Source organism: Chaetodon trifascialis, chromosome 20 (genome assembly GCF_039877785.1).
Source record: "Chaetodon trifascialis isolate fChaTrf1 chromosome 20, fChaTrf1.hap1, whole genome shotgun sequence".
NCBI lineage: Eukaryota > Metazoa > Chordata > Actinopteri > Chaetodontiformes > Chaetodontidae > Chaetodon > Chaetodon trifascialis.
Window position 1 is genome coordinate 1,435,894 of NC_092075.1, and position 17,213 is coordinate 1,453,106.

The following is a 17,213-nucleotide window of genomic DNA, read 5'->3' on the forward strand; positions in this document are numbered from 1 at the left end:
TGTCCATCTAAACTACAATCCTCACGGTGATGCTGCAGGAAAGGTCTGACGAATGCCAGCAGGGTTCATCTTCTGAGCATGAATGAAATCAGAAGAGATAAATAAGAGAAAGCAGAGAGGAGAGCAGGAGACACTCACGGTTAAAGGTCTGTATTAATTTAACTTATTAAGTGAGCTGTCAGGAGGTTCTGATGGCGTCGTGCCTGCTGCACATTACAACACAAACACACAGTTTACAGCATTTTCAGACTCAAATTTTACTATTTAATGTCCAGAAATAAAACTTAATGGATCTCCAGGAAGGAAACTGAAGAGCGACAGCTTTGACAACATGATGACGAGATTTACAAGAATTAAACTGAACAGTCGGCCAGAAACTGGAGAAACTTAAGAAACTGGAAACTGTGTCAGTGCTGATTCAAGATGGCGGCGGCGTGTGGCGCCGCTCTGTTTGTGTGTTTGTTAAAATGAGATTATGTTTGTCTCAGTGTCAGAAATGTCTTTGAGAACTGAACTCGTCTCAGCTGTTGAACGAAATGAAGAAACGTGGTGATTCGTCTGCAGAGGAGCTGAAAACATTCACATTTCAAGATAAAAGCACGCATTCAATCTGGCTTTGGTGTCATGTTTTAGAGCTTATTTTATTTATTTTGGTCATCATTTAATATTCTCTCAACATTTCACTGTAGATCATTACTTCATTTCATTGTTCTACTATAATTGTTTGTAGTTCTTCTTAACTTTATTTTTATTGCTTTCATGTCTTTAATCATTTATCTTTATTATCTTACCACCATCCTTTAATGTCGTCTTATTTGACTTTTTCTTTCGGTGCTTTCTGCTCGTTTTGGCGTCCATTGGTCTTTTAACTGAATCAGTCAACCAATCAAAAGTCTCTATTTAATGCTGTGTTAATGCTAAGTGCAGCCTCGCTTGAAACAAACAGACTGAACCTGAAGGCAGCGTTTACTGCAGGACCGCTGCAGACACAATTTCATTAATTATCTCAAAGTTTCTCTTCATTTATTCAATCATTTGATTACGAGGAGGCGTCTCTCACACCATTCTCAAGAAATACATTCACACCTTTACAGAAGACAGCAGTTTGACCTCCACTTTATCTCAGCTGTGACCCTCAGTGCTCATCAAATACAAGAACCTGGAGGTCAAGAAACGCTTCCCCTTCATGAGAAACGCTGGTAGTAAAATACCCTTTAAGTTCCCTTGTTGTTGATACAGAAACATTCCTTTAAATTGTAGTAAAAAGAGCTACGAAGAATGAAGCGATGAAGAAAGCAAGGCTGGAGCTGCTGGTGGTCGTCAGCAGAGCGGCTTCCCTCGCTCAGATCGAACAGTCTCAACTCCGACAGCCTCGACACGAACGGCTCAAAGCGAAGGTGAGTCTTTGGCTGAGAGTCTCATAAACGTTACAGTACACTGAAAACGTCCTGCCCAGCGGAGCAGCCAGTGTTTGACTTGAAAATACTGCGATGATGTCGGCCGTCACGAGTCCACGACACCAGCTGTGTGTGTGCATGTGCATGTGTGTGTGTGTCAGTCCATATCGTCTTGTAGCAGAGGGTCTCTCTCTCCGGTCGAAGCACTCGTGTTTCCGTCTGACGCGGCGCCGCCGCCGTCACATTTCCCTCTCTGTGTGGGGACCAGAAGAAAGAAGAGTTCAGAGGACAAACAGACATTTCTGCTGAGCATGGCTGAAAACAGCATCAGGCCTGAGCAGCCGAACGTCTGCAGCCTGCTGCCGTCACAGCACGCTGCTCGCTTCATCACTGCATTCTGACCTCTGTCTTTTCCCACACATTTCTTTTCCATAAAACACTGAAGCCTTGTGTTCACGTGCAGCCTCCTCCCTCAAACGGGCTCTGCTGTCATGCTGTCCAAGTCTTTCGTCATGTGTCAAAGTGCGTGTTTCTCTCCTGCGGTGCAGAAACGTGAGCTTTGCTTTCGTGCTCGCGGCTTCGCCAACTGCTGGTGAAGCAACACGCAGAGCTGACAGCGAACAGGCGAACGGCCTCAAACTGCCGTGAAAAGCCCACATGGGACGCGCGCTGTGTCCAAAGAATGCTCCTAAAAGCTGAGCAATGCTGGCATGTCGCGCACGTCTTAATCAGAAAATGATCAAATGGAAAAATCCAAGCAGAGCGTGAAGTTTACACGACCCGTAACTGTGGAACATCAGCGTGCACATAAACGCGCTTCTGCAGCATCCTGGTGATGATTTCTGCGTGCAAACATCATATTCTGCTCATCTTCAAGCGAATGTGATTCCCTCACGTCCTCCCTGAGGGACAGACGGACGAACGAGGGAAGAAAAGCTGCTCTTCACCTCCGTCTCGTCCATTCTAGACCAATGAGGACGCCCCTCTGCGCACGGACATGCAGACCTTCATGCATCAGCTCTGCAAACTGCCAAAGAAGAAGCTTAAACGGACGCTGTGTTTTAAGTTTTATGAGTCATTTCCAAACACTGACCAAAGACTGAAGAAGAGCAGCATACGCGAGCGTAGGATGTTTGATCAGCAGATAAAATGTCTGATCCTGGAGAGATGTTTGATTCAACCAGCTGCAGAGGATTATCCAGCAGTGCTTTAAACGCGTTAAAGACGCCTTTATGTGTTTCAGCTCTACTGAACGCCTGCAGCGACTTGTTGCTCTGGTTTTAGTTTCGCTCTGCACGTCTGTCGCTGCAGGCGGTCACACGGCTCTGACAGACAGCCGCCGCCGCCGCCGCCGCTGCTGAAACCACGTCCGGACCTCCAGCAGAGAGGCAGGAAACAAACGCAGCACTTCTGTTCGGTTTCCTGTAAGAAAATCAGTGTGATGATCTGCAGAATCCTGCAGCTTTGAGCTCAGATTAAAAACAAAGCCAGCAAAGGAAGGAGAACATTTCGACGTGTGTGCGCACCCACCTGAGTGATTCATGACATATTTCTCCTTCGTTTCATGGTCATGTGAACCTGCTATCAGCTCTTTATCGGTGTCCTAAAAGATGACCAGATTGTCTCACACGTTAGCCAATCAGAAAATAGAAAAGACATTTAACTTGTGGTTTGATTGGCGTCGTGACGACGGCGGAAGCAGCAGCAGGTTTTATGTCAGATTGCGGCTGCGCGGTTATTAGGATTCATGCAAGGAGGCGTTTCTGGTGTTCGATTGGACCATGCAGTTCATTTTGAGGACATGCGATTGGTTAATTCAGCGTCTTTCAACATCATATTCAATCAAACATGAAGACATTCGGCTTGTTTGCCTCCACCGCTCGAAACCGACTTTTCTGAGTGTCCTCAAACACATCAGCATGAAATCAGAAGACTTCTGGCAGTTTTGCTTAAAAATGACAGTTTTCAGTGAAGTTAATGAAGCTCGTCCCTCCCAGCATCCGACAGCTCATCTGATGACGCGTGAAGACGAGCGAGCGGCCGCCAACACGCTCAGCGGCTGACTGAAAGCTGGAGGTCGGACTCAGCTCGCGTTTAGGACAGGACTCCTCCAATTCAGAGGGAAATCCAAACACTCTTGCTGCACTGATTAGCCTCAAAGAAAGAAAATCCCAAATCACCTCCACCCCAAAAATCACACCGATCCCCAGAGTTCAAAATCAGCCTGAAGGGCGATGTGATTCAGATCGGGACGATTTAAGGCGGACGAGGAGGGAACTGACAATGTGAAAGATCCCGGGCTCGTCCAGCACAGCGCGAGTCTCTGAAACCTTCTGCAACACAAAACATCAAAACCAGCTTTGAGTCATGAGATTCAAACCCGCCGGGCTAAAACTGAGACCATCTGAGTGAAATCTAAACTTAAACTTCGGGTTTTGAGCTGAACACAACAGGAAGTGTCAAAGTTTGTCTGGTGAATTCGACATTTTTAGGATCGTCGACTTATTCTGTTCTGACCAATGAGCTCGCAGCTGAGAACTACAAACAGGAAGCCAGAGAGTACTGAGGGACGAAAAATCTAAAATAACACCAGACTCTTACTTTGAAAGGGTTATTCTGCTTTATTACAGCTTCAGTCTCGTTTTGGTCTTTAATAGAATAAATGCAAGGGTCCTTTAAAGCAGGGAAAATTACTCCCTGTGTGTATTTATACTGCGTTATCAACCTTTAAGGCTATGTTTTCTTTGCTGTTTGGACGGAAAATGACGTCGTAGCAGCTGTAAATAATAGTGGATGAGAGTGAACGTGACGCCGCGACCACAGACGGCCGGCGTCGTCTCCTTCATGGGGAAAAATGCATCGCAGCACACTTAATAAATCCTGTAACATCAAGCATCTGTTTGTGGGAGGACATGCGAACTGTGCGACGTGCGACATGCGACATGCGGGCGAGACGCCGGCCGGGCGCACGCCGGCCGGGCGCACGCTGCCGGCTGCCTTACCTTCACTCGGTGAAGGAACACGGCGGCGATCACGACCGTCACCAGGCCGAGGGCGATGAAGGTGTACTGCATGTACTCCATCACAGTCGGCAGGACTACCAGGTTGGTGTGGAACATGGTGAGGATGGGGCCGTCGATGTAGCCGCTCTGAGGAGGAGGAGGAGGAGGAGGAAGAAGAGCAGGATTATTCTGCACACAGTCTTACTGTGCTCTGGAATACTGCAGTTTTTACACACATGGATGTACTTTGATGCTGCTTTTTACTCTTTTTATTTACTTCACATCCTCAGCTCCTTCAGTGTCACTGCATCAATACTTCTAGTCTAATAATATAATATTCAGAATATCCAATTCTTCTGAGACTTTAGAGTATTAGAAATATAACTGAAGTACAGAAAAGTCATTACAAGTACATTTTTACTGTTTGTGCTTAATTTGAAGTATGTTTGACAAATACTTTTAAAAAGTCTACTTCAACAGATGAGAGCTCTGCTTCAATGGATTACAGTAAAAATTAACTAATTCTGCAGTACTTTAAGTGCTATTTCAAAGTACTTGTGTTAGTGTACTTTATTGTAAGTGTATTATAAATTGTACTAAAACTTTTACTAGTATAAAAGTGTACTTATATACTTGTTGTCAGCTCCTTTGTGACACACTGTTAGCATCTTTAGTTAAAGTGTACTTTCACTTCAATTCATTTGAAGTATATTTCCAACACACAGATGATGTAGTACAATTGTACTGCAAGTGGAGAAGATGTACAAGTGCAAATTTGGAACTTCAAGTACACTCAAGTGGTACTCAGGGACTACTTGAGTACCACTTGGAGGCAACAAAATAGCACAAAGTGTTCGTAGTGCTTCTTCAAAAAGGATCATTTCAGTGGAATATTTTTCAGTTACTTCTACTTGAAGTATTTTTTGGTGGTGATACTTGCTGACGATTGAACTGCGTGTGAGGTAAATATCTGAGCTTTGATGTCTCTGATTGGTCGATTCAGAAACAGAAACAAATCTGTGGATTTACTGTGAAGTCAGGCTTGAAAGAAAAGACCTCTGCAAAGCGAAAGGGAAGTTTTCAGAAGTCTTTTCTTTCATTTCTTTCTTTCCCTGACGAGAAATCGCCTCCTCGGTTTCCCGCGCTCTCACGGCGAAACTCGACACCGAGCATTTTATTCTGAAACACCACAAAGATCTGAGCCGAGCGACGAAGGTGATGTTTTCACTCTGTGTCGAGAGTGAGGAGGGAAGTTAGGACTACACACTACACAAAACACACTGGTGACACACTGGTGACACTGGGAATGATCCAGTGTCACCAGCTGGCTAAGTCTGACACACGGGGAAGAAAAGGCTTTCTGTCTGAGCTAAAAAGTGGACTCACCTCCTCGAACCAGATCATCGGCATCACCACCTCAGAGATCTTGCCAGTTTGTCTACAAAAACAAAAACTTTGACTTCAGGCTGAAGGATGCATCACGAACGGCCAGAGAAGCAGGAAACATCCACGAGACGCTCATATTGAACAATGAAACATGCACACACACAATACATGACAAAGGTTTAAGGCGTGGCAACAGTTCAGGGAATAACTTACGAAATTCCTGTCACTTTCTTCATCAAGATGTTGAGCTGCAGGCGGATGGACACGTTGAGCGGGATGCCTGTTTGCTGGAAAAGAAACACTACGAACGTCACATCGGAGCCTTGAAATCTCCACTCAGCTATTAACAAAATGTTCCCGTGGAAGCAAAAGCAGCTAACAAAAGAAGGAAATCCTCAAGTGCGAAGGATTCTTCTGGGGACCGGCTTTTGATGATGAGCTGAATGAACTGAAATGTGATTGTGATGCAGTTTTAGCTTCACGTCAGCGCCCAAAGGTTAAAGCGGCGCGGCAGCAACACCCGCAGGAGGTGGAGGTGGTTTTGTCTTAAGAGTCAGAGCAGCGGAGGCTTACTGGAAACACCTGAGCTGCAGGTAAACCAGAGGAAACGCTCGACACTCTCAGCAGCAGACGGAGCAGAGCTGAAGTGGACGCTCGCTCCGACGCTGAGCGTCTTCCTGGCAGGACAAACTGTGCAGCTCCGTCCAGGCTCAGCGTCTCTCAGAGCTGGACTCAGCAGAGGACGGAGGCTTTTCTCAAACTGCCCGCCGGCAACCAGAACTTTATTTTGAACGTGCTGCCGCTCGCTCTGAGGCACCTTCCTGTCACCTGCCGCCGTGCGTCGGGTCTTCTGACATTAGCGTGAATCACAGAGGCTTTCTGTGGACAGCGGCGCGGACGCCATCATAACCCTCGCAGCCTTTCATCTCACGGTCTTTCCTCATGCCATCTGGCACTTCAGCTACACAAATACTGGACTTTGATGTTCTGCACCATCACGCGCACCAGAGCCGGAAATCAAGCGTGGACCACTCAAAGCTGCAGGAAATGAAACGTCCCAAAGCCCCAGACAACATTTCTGCGGCTACAGAGAGAGGTTCAAAGAGAAACATGGAAGACCTTCATAACGACAGAAAGGTTTGTTCCTCCACGGTGGGAAGCACATCCTGCAGAACACAGCCAGAGGTGTGCACCAACAAATCAAGTTATTTTGATCCTGGCAGACGTTAGCTCATCCTTCATGGAGTGAGCGATGAGCTAAAGGCTGCACGGCCGAAAACCTGCCGACTCGTCAACTTTATCAGCTGATTCAGACCGATGAGATGAAACCTGGACAGAATCAGGAGCTTTGAGCTCTGCAGGCAGACGACCACGAAGCTCCTGCGAGGACTCGACTGTCACGACTATAAAACGCCAATCAAACCACAATCAATCACCAATAATCAATCTGTTCACTGACAGCTGCTTCATGTGTTCATCTCCTTCATCCTTCATGTGTTCACAAAGTGGTGAACTCGCTCCATCCTCTATGAACGCCTGATTCAACCCCAATCCTGATCCTCTCACCTGTGGAACGATCAAACAGGTGTTTCTGGAGCATTTCATCTTTCAGTCTTTAAACGTGTCGCTGCATCAGATTCACGATCAGAGGTATTTACAGAAATCAGTGAAGCTGATGAGGAAGAACATTAAATATATTAACTCTGAGCTGTTCTCAGGTCAGTTTTGTCTCAACATTTCTGCACCAAAACAATCAACAACAACCTGCAGCCTGAACTGAACATGCAGCAAAAAGGCCCGAAAACAGGGAAAATAACAGATATCAAACTTCATGAGGACGACTGGCAGTGGACACCCAGACTGGAAGAGACCTGGTCAAACCTGGTCCTGTCTGTCCCTCAAAGCGTCCAGCGGCTCATTCGCCCTGATCAAAACTCACTTCAGCATCTCTGAACGGCCTGACTGGAGCCAGCTGTGAAGAACGAACCCACTGTCTGCTTTTGGAGAAAGGTCCCATCGCACGGGGGACATCGCACAGGGGACATGGCACGGGAGGGACACGTGAACCTGCACGGACACGGTCTGGGTCTCTGCAGGATCCTCGACATGCTGCTTTGATTAACAGCTAAGATGTGCTGGGATCAGGAGGATTGGAGCGCAGCCGGCGGCGCTTCGTGTTCTTCGCTCTGCGCCCTCATGACTCTCTGAGAAGACGCCAACCCACACACACACACACACACGTGCACTGATGACAGGGTTTCCCATCAACACAGCGCCGCTTGTTTATTTACTCAGTCCTATTGTGTTTTCATGACATTATTATAGAACTAGATTTAGTTCTATTTTTATTTTACAAACTGCTTTTATTCCTGTTTCTGTTACTGTTTTAAAGAACTCTTCAATTCAATTCAATTTTATTTGTATAGCGCCAAATCACAACAGAAGTTGTCTCAGGACACTTTCCATATAGAGCTGGTACAGACCAAACTCTTCTGTGTTTTCTGTATGTTTAATTGCTACTGCAACTAAATGATTTCCAAATTGGGATCAATAAAAAAAACAGTCTAAAGTCTAAGAATCGGACGGCGTCTTCGTCATCGTGTCAGAGCTGTGAGTGTGAGGATGTTCGAGGAAGACGGGCTCTCGCAGCCGTTATCAGCGCTGATGAGGGACAGCGCGACATTGGAACTGATAAAAGGCTCCAGGCCACGCCCCGACGCCACCCCCACACGCTTTAACCGAGGGCACGCCGCCACGGGAGGAAGAGCTTTCCATCGTTTCCACCTGGAGACTCATCAGCCAATCAGCGTGCTTCCATCCAGCGGCGGAAACGGTTTCTATGCTCGGACAAGATGCACAAAGTGCGACTGAGCTGACAGTAATTCATGATATTCAGGAGAACTACTTCATTCTTCATATGCTTTGCTATATTTTTAAAACCTTCTGTTGTTCTTGTTCATATATATTTAGTTAATCTTTAATCATTGCTCTTATTCTTGTTTCTTGTTTTATTTTTTAAGAACATTCTTTCCTCTTATTTATTCTCATCCTAATTCTTCTTATTTCCTATTTATGTTTATGTGTATGTTTAACCTAAAGAATTTCCCACGTTGGGATCAATAAAGCCTAAGTCTAAGGCCTAGGCTTAGTCTCAGCCTCAGCCTACATGAAACCAACAGAACCGTCTGATTTTCGTCATGTTTCAGCTTTGACTGCAGCTCTGCGGTCAGTCTTCTTCTGTGGTGGTTAAGTGGCGCCGCCTGCAGAATTAGCTCCACCAGCGTGATATTTACGTCAGTGGTGGACAGATTGTTCGTTATCTGCACATTTCTGGATGTTGAGCTGGATGTCGTTCGGGTGGAAAGCTGTCAAGTCATCAGGGCGACGCGTCCATTAATTATTAACACACATGAGCTTTAATCTGCAGAGCAGAAACTGTTTCCCTATCGCACACATTTTTTATTGGTGCAATAGAAAGTTTCTTAACAGCCCTTAACTCACAAACAGCTGCAATTACACTGAAATAGACCAATTTCCAATTACCTTATCACAACACCTCTTACAGCCAGTTGCACTGCAGGCTGGCTGGTTGCATAAGGGATTAGGAGCCAGCTGAATTATGGCCGCGTTGCATCAAACTTATCTGTCCGCTGCACTTGTTATGTCCTGAAACAGCACTGCAATTATCAACAGTGCACTTTACTGTGTTATGTCCGGCAATAAAACCTGACAGGCAGTTCACTGTGGAAGAAACCAAACATTAACTTCAAGCCTCCTCCGCACAGTTTACCCGTACTATCAGCAGTAGGTCAACCAAGGTGATAACGATGAACGAGCTGAGGCAGCGTGACGGTCGCAGCTTTCCTGCTCTTTGCACGAAGAATCGGCCCGAAGGAGAGCGACTTCCTGTAAACTGCTGAGTCTCACTCTGACTGACACACACTCAGGTTTCCATCTGTCTGACTTAATTCTGATTTAGAAGAAGAAGACATCCTTTATTAGTCACACACCCAACATGCAGAGAGCTTCTTGTGAAATTCTTCTCTGCTAAGTCTTCCTCCGTGGCAGACCAGGAGCGGTGGGCTGCCATCCGACCGGCGCCCGGGGACCCGTTCCTTTGTCCCCATTGGTCAGGTGGTGATCTTCTTGCATGTTTTTAGTGGGAAACTCCAGATGAACACGGGGAGAACATGCACTCCAGAAAGGCCCCTTTCCTCGAGCAGCAGGCACCGAATGCATGGTGGAGGACACGCCCCCGGCGCCCCCAGCGGGAATCGGACCCGGGACCTTCTAGCTGTGAGTCGACAGTGTTTCCACCGTGCCGCCATTACTGCTTTAATCAGCAGGCTTGAGGAGCTGACGGGAGAGCTGGCCAACACTCTGACGTCTTACAGATTAAACTCACTACATTATGAACAGAAAACGTCACGTTTGAACGATCTCACGTTCTTACAGCTGGAGGCCAAGCTTCACCCCCCCCCCCGCGGCACGCCGTGCAGCGTTTGCACTCAGCCCACTCCTGCCCGAGGTGCTCACACGAGGCCTGAAGGACGCCGACAAGGCCGCACTAACATAACCTGATGGCACCTGACATTCGTTTGGCGTTCACGGCCAAATGTGTGAGTGAGTGACGGGATGAAAACTCTAACATCAAACACGATAATAATGACAGAAAGTGAGATAAACAGTGGAAACAGCAGGAGCCTGAACCGAAGTAAGCGACGACGTGGATGTGATTCGACCTGAACCGTAAATTCTTTCCACGCCGTCGATGTGTGTGAGGAGTCAACAGGAAGTCTCAAACACGCGTCCTCGCCTGAAGGACGGCTCTCCTTAAGTTCTACAGGCGAGAGAAGGCGCCCTGATATCAGCCCCACCCGCCAAGAATGTGCTTAAGAATAAAGGTGGGTGACGGAGGTGAGGGTGGAGGTCAGCGTCCGTGGACTGTCCATCCTGTTTACCTCTGAAGTACGTCACATGACAGAAGATAACGAAGCTGCTTCACTGTGACTTCCTCAGTACAGACTGTGTGTGTGCGTGCGTGCGTGCACGTGTTCGTGTGTGCGCGCTCACCGGGTGGATGTCGATGAAGAGGCCGTGCTCTTCCTCGTTTGGATGAAGGCCCTGCACGAAGTCCAGCAGCGCAGGATCGCCGTTAAAGAAGTGAGGATGAGAGATGAAGACCGACGAGTCTGTGAAATGAAGCAGAAACGGGAAAATGATCCACCCGGGCGGCGACTCAAGCACCGCCAGGAAGTCCAGGTGGAGCGGCGCCATCATGGCCACCAGCGGCACCAGGATCCTGAATTTACTGAATTTAAAACTTGATCCAACAGAAAAACTATAAAAATGTACTGTCTTAATAATAATACTGAATCTAGAGACATATTTAATATATGATGTGAATTATCTAGTTTTTATTTTGGATATCAAAACGCTGCTGGAGCCGATTTTTAAGAACAAAAGCTGAGGTACTTGTACTTTACTTGTACTCCATCTCAGAGGCTAATATCTGTACTTCAGCTGCTTTACAGATTTTACATGAAAAACAGCGACGCTGCGTTGTGTTTGAACTAGGGCTGTCAGTTTAACGCGTTAATTAGATTAATGAGTGGCAAGTCAATGCGCAAGCATTTTAAATTTGGCCCTTTGAGTGACCCGTAGGCTGCATCCTACCTGCGCCACTAGTCAAAAGCAGGGTGACAACAGACGTGGATGCGACACCGGAGAGCGAGGTAAGCCTTCTTAGACCTTTGAACGGCAAGTTAATTTATAAAAAGAACAAAGACGGGACCATTAACAAGAACGCAGTGATTTGTACCTTGTGTAAAAAAGAATTTTCCTACTGTATCACCGTAGCAGCTCCAGCCTGAATTATCATTTAAACGCTAAACATGTAGTTGCTGCTAGTGCTGCTAGTGTGACCGTGAGCTCACTCTGCCAACCCACACTTGCTGAGTTAGGAAAACGAATGAGCAGAGCCACGACAGAAAAACTGACAAACTCAATTGCAAAGTGGGTTGCTGCTGATTGCAGGCCGATTTAATCGTGGAAGACGAGGGCCTAAAAGGCGTTTCAGATAGCGTCATCTGACTCTAATTTCCAGCTACCGTCGAGAACTACAGTGATGAAAAGAATTCACCAGCTGTAATGTGAATGTCAGTGAATTGTAATGTCCTAGAATTCAAATTCTTTATTTGGGGACCTTTAGCAGATATGAGATTAAAATGCGATTAATTAGATTAATTAATTGCAAATCCTGTAATTAATTAGATTAATTTTTTTAATCGCCTGACAGCACTAATTTGAACACATTCATGAGACAAACGAAAAGGCTTCGCGAGCCAACGGACGGACGTGCGCTCACTCACTGTGGCGGCAGCTGCTGACGTTCAGCAGGCCGGACTGCCTGCAGGGGCAGAAGCCCTCGTTGGGGGCGTAGTCTGTCCCGTTGGCGAAGAGGGTTTTGGGAGCGACGAATCGATACAGAGGGACCCCCTTGAACTTGCCGGGCCGCTGGTACACGAGCTCCAAAGATCTGAGAAGAAGCAGGAAGTTTTTTGAGCATGCTGAAAGAGACAGAGGACAGAAAGACGTGAGGAGGGGGGGGGGCGTTGACCTGCAGGCGTCAGGGCTGTAGAAAGGTAAAGTGCTCTCTTCAGTCATGAAGGGAGGCCACATCTGGCCAGCTGTTCCGTTGATCATGTTACACTGAGGCGTCTGCCAGTAGTCCAGCTGTGAACAGAGAGACAGTCAGAGCGGCACGATGCCCGACACGCTCACCTGGAGGAGCCATGCTCGCCTCTCACCTGCGTCAGCCCGTTCCACGAGTCGACTTTGTGGACGTTCCTGATGTCGTCTTGTCCGGTGAAGATGGTGAACAGGCCGGTGTTGGAGTTGTTGAACTAAATGAAGACACAGCGGAGCATTAGCTGTGATCTGAAGCCTCAGAGGAGCGATAACGGACGCGTTTCGGGGTGATAAACCTTCAAGCTCATTGGTGTGTTTATGTTCAGACGTCCTCCACATCGACGTGGCCGCAGCGTTTCCGCTCTGAGCGTTCAGACGCCAACGTCACACGTGAGCGTGCGGATGTGGAAGCTCCAAAGAAACTTAGTGGACAGTAAAGTTGTGTTCAATAAACACATGTCCATGTTGTCCTCTGCCGCACAGGCCAGGACGCTGGACGTCTACGAGTGTGATGAAGCATTTCTAAGACTCACCTCAGCAAAGAGGCCAAACTTCCCCGACACGGGCAGCATGCCGGGCAAGAGTTTATTGAGGAAATCCACCAGCGCGCTGTCGTAGCCCCACATCAGCTCCCCGACCGTCTTGGTAACGAAGGCCTCCTCACCGAAAGACGTGAAGGTGGTGCTGGCGGCCACACGCACAAACACGGACCTCTTTTCCAGCATCATTGCTGCGCCCTGAAAACACACGCCGGAGTGAAAAAGTCGCCAGCCAGAGGACGGCGAGCGAGTGCACTGAGCGAGCTCAAATAGCGTCTTACCAGCACCAACATGTTTGGGATGGTGACAACGTCGGACTCGTTGCCCGCAGACATGGACGGCTCAAAGTAGTACTGTCTGTACTCCCTGTAGGACACCGTGTGGTTGGGGTGAAACACGATGTCGTCTTTCTGGATGCGCTTCCTGAGAAAAAACACATGCATGAACCTGGAAACGAAAGCAGCGCCTGCCTCTTAGAAGAGGTAAGCAGAGAGGGCAGCTGTTTCCAGGGGACGCCTAAAGGTGACGGACACGAGGGGAACGCGCTCGCTGCTGTCTCGGCTGGAGTTACCGCTCTGAGACCTGCGCTGGAAAATGTGCCAGAACGTGTTTTTCAGCCGGAACATGAAGCTCGTCCGTCACCTTTTAGCTTCCCCCGGAAACGGCTTCACGGTCGTCTGCGCAGCACTTCTGGATTCATTTTGGATTTTTCTGTGTGTTTTAATAAATATTCATTGTTTTCTTGGCTTTTTTGAACTCCAGCCTCGAGTTCAAGGTCCGCTCTGTGCACAGAATCCTACTGATGCGATAAAGAGGATGAGAGCAGATAAGATAAGAAGAGAGGAATCTTTTCCACACATGGCTGAATTTATCATTATTAGCACATTTGTGTACGACCTCAACGAGTCTTCAGCAGCGCTCGCTGTCCGTCCGTCCACACAGGACAAACCCTGCTGACGTACTAGTATGAAGACACGTTTAACTGCACGTTTCTGTCATGCATTCAAAGCTCCTACTTCACCGTTCTCTCACCACGTCCCTCCTTTCACTTCAGGGCGGCTCGAGGAGTTTTTGACCACGAGCGGCACTTTGGAAGATCACGCTTCATCTCCTGACCACAAAATGTGCGGACAATCACGTGACCTCTGAACTCCATGAGTCCATGACTTCTTCCTGTCCGCAGATGACATGAAAAGACTCGAAGCAGCAGTGAATGCGTCTTCCGACGGGCGCTGTGTGTCACAGCCTGGTGGAGCTTCTTAAATGTGGATTCATCCGCTGCTGAAAATAGTCCCGACAAATGCAGTTTCCTCCTGTTTGAGCAACGTTTGGTAAAAACAACAGCGAGCGGCTGTTTTAGGAAATTACTAGTGCTGCCAATAATATCGCCTTATTAACACATTAATGCAAATTTATGTTAAAGGCGTCATTTTTTTTTTTAATGCTCTTTGTGACCTCGTGAACTTGTTTTTTATAAGCGGTGGCCTCTGCTAGTAACTTTAGAAAAACTACAGGATCCGATTGTAAACCGGAAACAAAATAATAGGCAATTGGGGCTTTTTGTAACCAAGTATTTATTTTTTGTCATCGGTTTATTGACAGTGTTAAAATGTGAGATTTGATTCATTCAGATGTGAACGACTGCTCAAAGTGAGAATGTCAGTGTGAAATAAAACACTACACGTTGTTTTCGATAAAAAACATTTGCACAAAGCGAGCCGATCCACTTTCCATGTTGATAAGAGCATTAAAATGATAATTAATGGGACATTTAGAAAAGATAAAAATGTGCGATTAATTGTGAGTTAACTATGACATTCATGAGATTAGTCACGATTAAATATTTTAATCGATTGACAGCACTAGAAATTACTGAACCTTTTTTTAAAATGAAACTGCTTTTAAAGATTTCCGTCTTCAGTGAAGCTGAGAGCCACAGACAGGAAGTGAGCGCTGAGAGGCGGACTGACAGGGCTGGTTTTGGTCTTTTCACGCAATTTGCTGACAGTAAAGAAAACACAGACTTAGACCATCTTTTCTTTGAAATATATTATATATATAATATAATAATATATAATATTAGCACGGCCTTGTAAGGAGTGGCAGCATTAATCTTTCAGTTACATTAAAAGTCTGAAAGCTATAAACGATAGCACTTATGCATTTTTTCCTGAGCTGTGGAGATGAACTCGGCGAGAGGGTTTACACCGTCGTGCTTCCACCTTTTCACGCTCCAGATACACAAAGGGGAGTAAAGAGTTTATAGAGTGCAGTAAAAACCACAACGTACAGACTCAGCCCGGCCAAACCGGCCCCTCGCTGCACAAAAATTCAATCACATACATGTGTGACCCACATACTGCACAGAGGGCACACAGTGTTCCCAAAGTCAGCCAATCAGACAAAAGCAAGCAAAAAACAATGAAGACAGAAAGTCTGAAAGTGGGTCAAAAATCTGAACATCTTCTGTTTCAAACGTAGTCTTTTTGACAACAAAGGACGACGTGGAAACGCGCCTTGCAACACATTTACAGTTAGCAGGACAAAGTGTACTGATAGGCAAATGCAATACAGCAAAAACTGCATGTGAGGGTTACGGCTGGGGGGAAGTACTGCATGCTGGCGTAAACTGTGTACCTGTACACATACGGTCCCCTCTGCTCCACCATGGGCTTCTCTCCGAGCAGTATCTCTGCAGGGTTGAGGACGTGGAAGAAGTAAACGGACATGAAGAAGGGCACGGGGACGTCCTTCCACATGGGGTAGGTCATGCCATTGTTCGGGTTGATCATGGTGTTCTGACACGAGAGCGAGAGAAAACAGGAAAAATCAGAAACGGGATGATATTTAATGGCTGATCGGCCTTCCACTTCATTTTTCTTTCACAAAGAACAAGTGGAAAATGTCCATTATAATACGTCCGGCGTCCTCACGCTGCCTGTTCTGCCCAAAAACCCAGAAGTTCACCATCATGCGTTAAAGACAAGCATCACAGCTTCACATCGAAGGCGTGGGAACAAGAAAATGCTTCAAAACTGACTGAAAGGATTCACGGTTTCCCATCATTTAACTGACTGATGTAATCAAACCGACAGGAACACGCTGCAATCAAACAAATCCACGAGATTTAGCAGAAACCTTTATTTTAACGCCCAGGTGACATGAAACAGCAGCCTCTCTGGAACAGGTGGAGGGAAGTCAGAGAGTCCCAGTTCAAACTGTGATTTTCCATCAATCAGCTGATTGATCCGTCTGTAAAATGTCAGAATAGTGACAAACGCATCGCGGTTTAGTCTTCACACTAAAATCATCTGTGTGTGTGTGTGCATGTGTGTGTGTGTGTGTGCTTCAAAATGCATAAACACCGTGAAGTAAAGGTCTTGTCAGGCGCGTGAGGCTGGAGTTCAGGTGAACGCTGCTCTGATGGGAAACGCTCCTCAGCCACCTGAAGGCGACTGTACGTCCTGAAAACTTCATGTGAGCAAATACTCAAGACAAGTACATCACATCAGTATTTACTTTAGACATTACACACTTTTCCTCTGAGTGACGGAGCATCGCGGCTCATTATCGTCATTGTATCGATCCTTTCTATTGATCCTGCAGCCCCTGAACATCTCACCACACACTTCTGTGGAGGACAAACAGTCCTGTGACTCATGTGGACACACAGCTGCAGGACTTCACTTTACTGATCATTTCTGTCAGCTCACCTGCACAAACGCTGTTTTCATCACGCGACCGCCTGAAGCCCTTTTCGGCTGATTGACAGCTAACTTGACCCAGCCTGTTTAAAGTGGGTCAAAACATGCTAACGCGGAGCCAGCCGGCTGCTTACCTTCACTATCTGGTCGTCGATGATTATCGGTCCCACAAACACAAGAACCGTCCCCAGAAACACCGTTATGACCCCCGTCACTATCAGCCCAATGGCCAGTTTGGATTTATTGATTGCCATCGCAGGTAGCTGGCGGACTCGTGGCTTGTTTTTGTCTCCGAAGCCGTTCGGCTAACCGGAATTAGCGAAGTGCTGAAGACTACGACGCTGTCCCGGAGTGAAACGCTGTCCCCTGGGGAGACGGGCGACGGCGCGGGCGGCTTATCGATCTCTCTCATCGATATTGTCGACCAGCTTCAATTGTGCTGTATTTATACTCTGCTGGTAACGCCTCCGCCGCGCCGAGGATTCTGGGAAATGT

At 47.0% G+C, this 17,213-nt stretch overlaps 1 protein-coding gene across 1 annotated transcript; it reads right to left on the bottom strand.

Annotated features, from left to right (window-relative positions):
* Positions 1-618: 618 nt before the first annotated feature.
* Positions 619-17,213, bottom strand: scarb1 (scavenger receptor class B, member 1). Its single transcript, XM_070989525.1, has 12 exons — positions 16,853-17,213; positions 15,652-15,812; positions 13,296-13,437; positions 13,009-13,212; positions 12,595-12,690; positions 12,405-12,520; positions 12,157-12,323; positions 10,859-10,977; positions 5,999-6,072; positions 5,786-5,837; positions 4,400-4,546; positions 619-1,650 (listed from the first exon to the last, which is right to left on the bottom strand). Exons 1-12 carry the CDS (start codon positions 16,970-16,972, stop codon positions 1,555-1,557), a joined length of 1,494 nt encoding a protein of 497 aa, XP_070845626.1. The 5' UTR covers positions 16,973-17,213; the 3' UTR covers positions 619-1,554.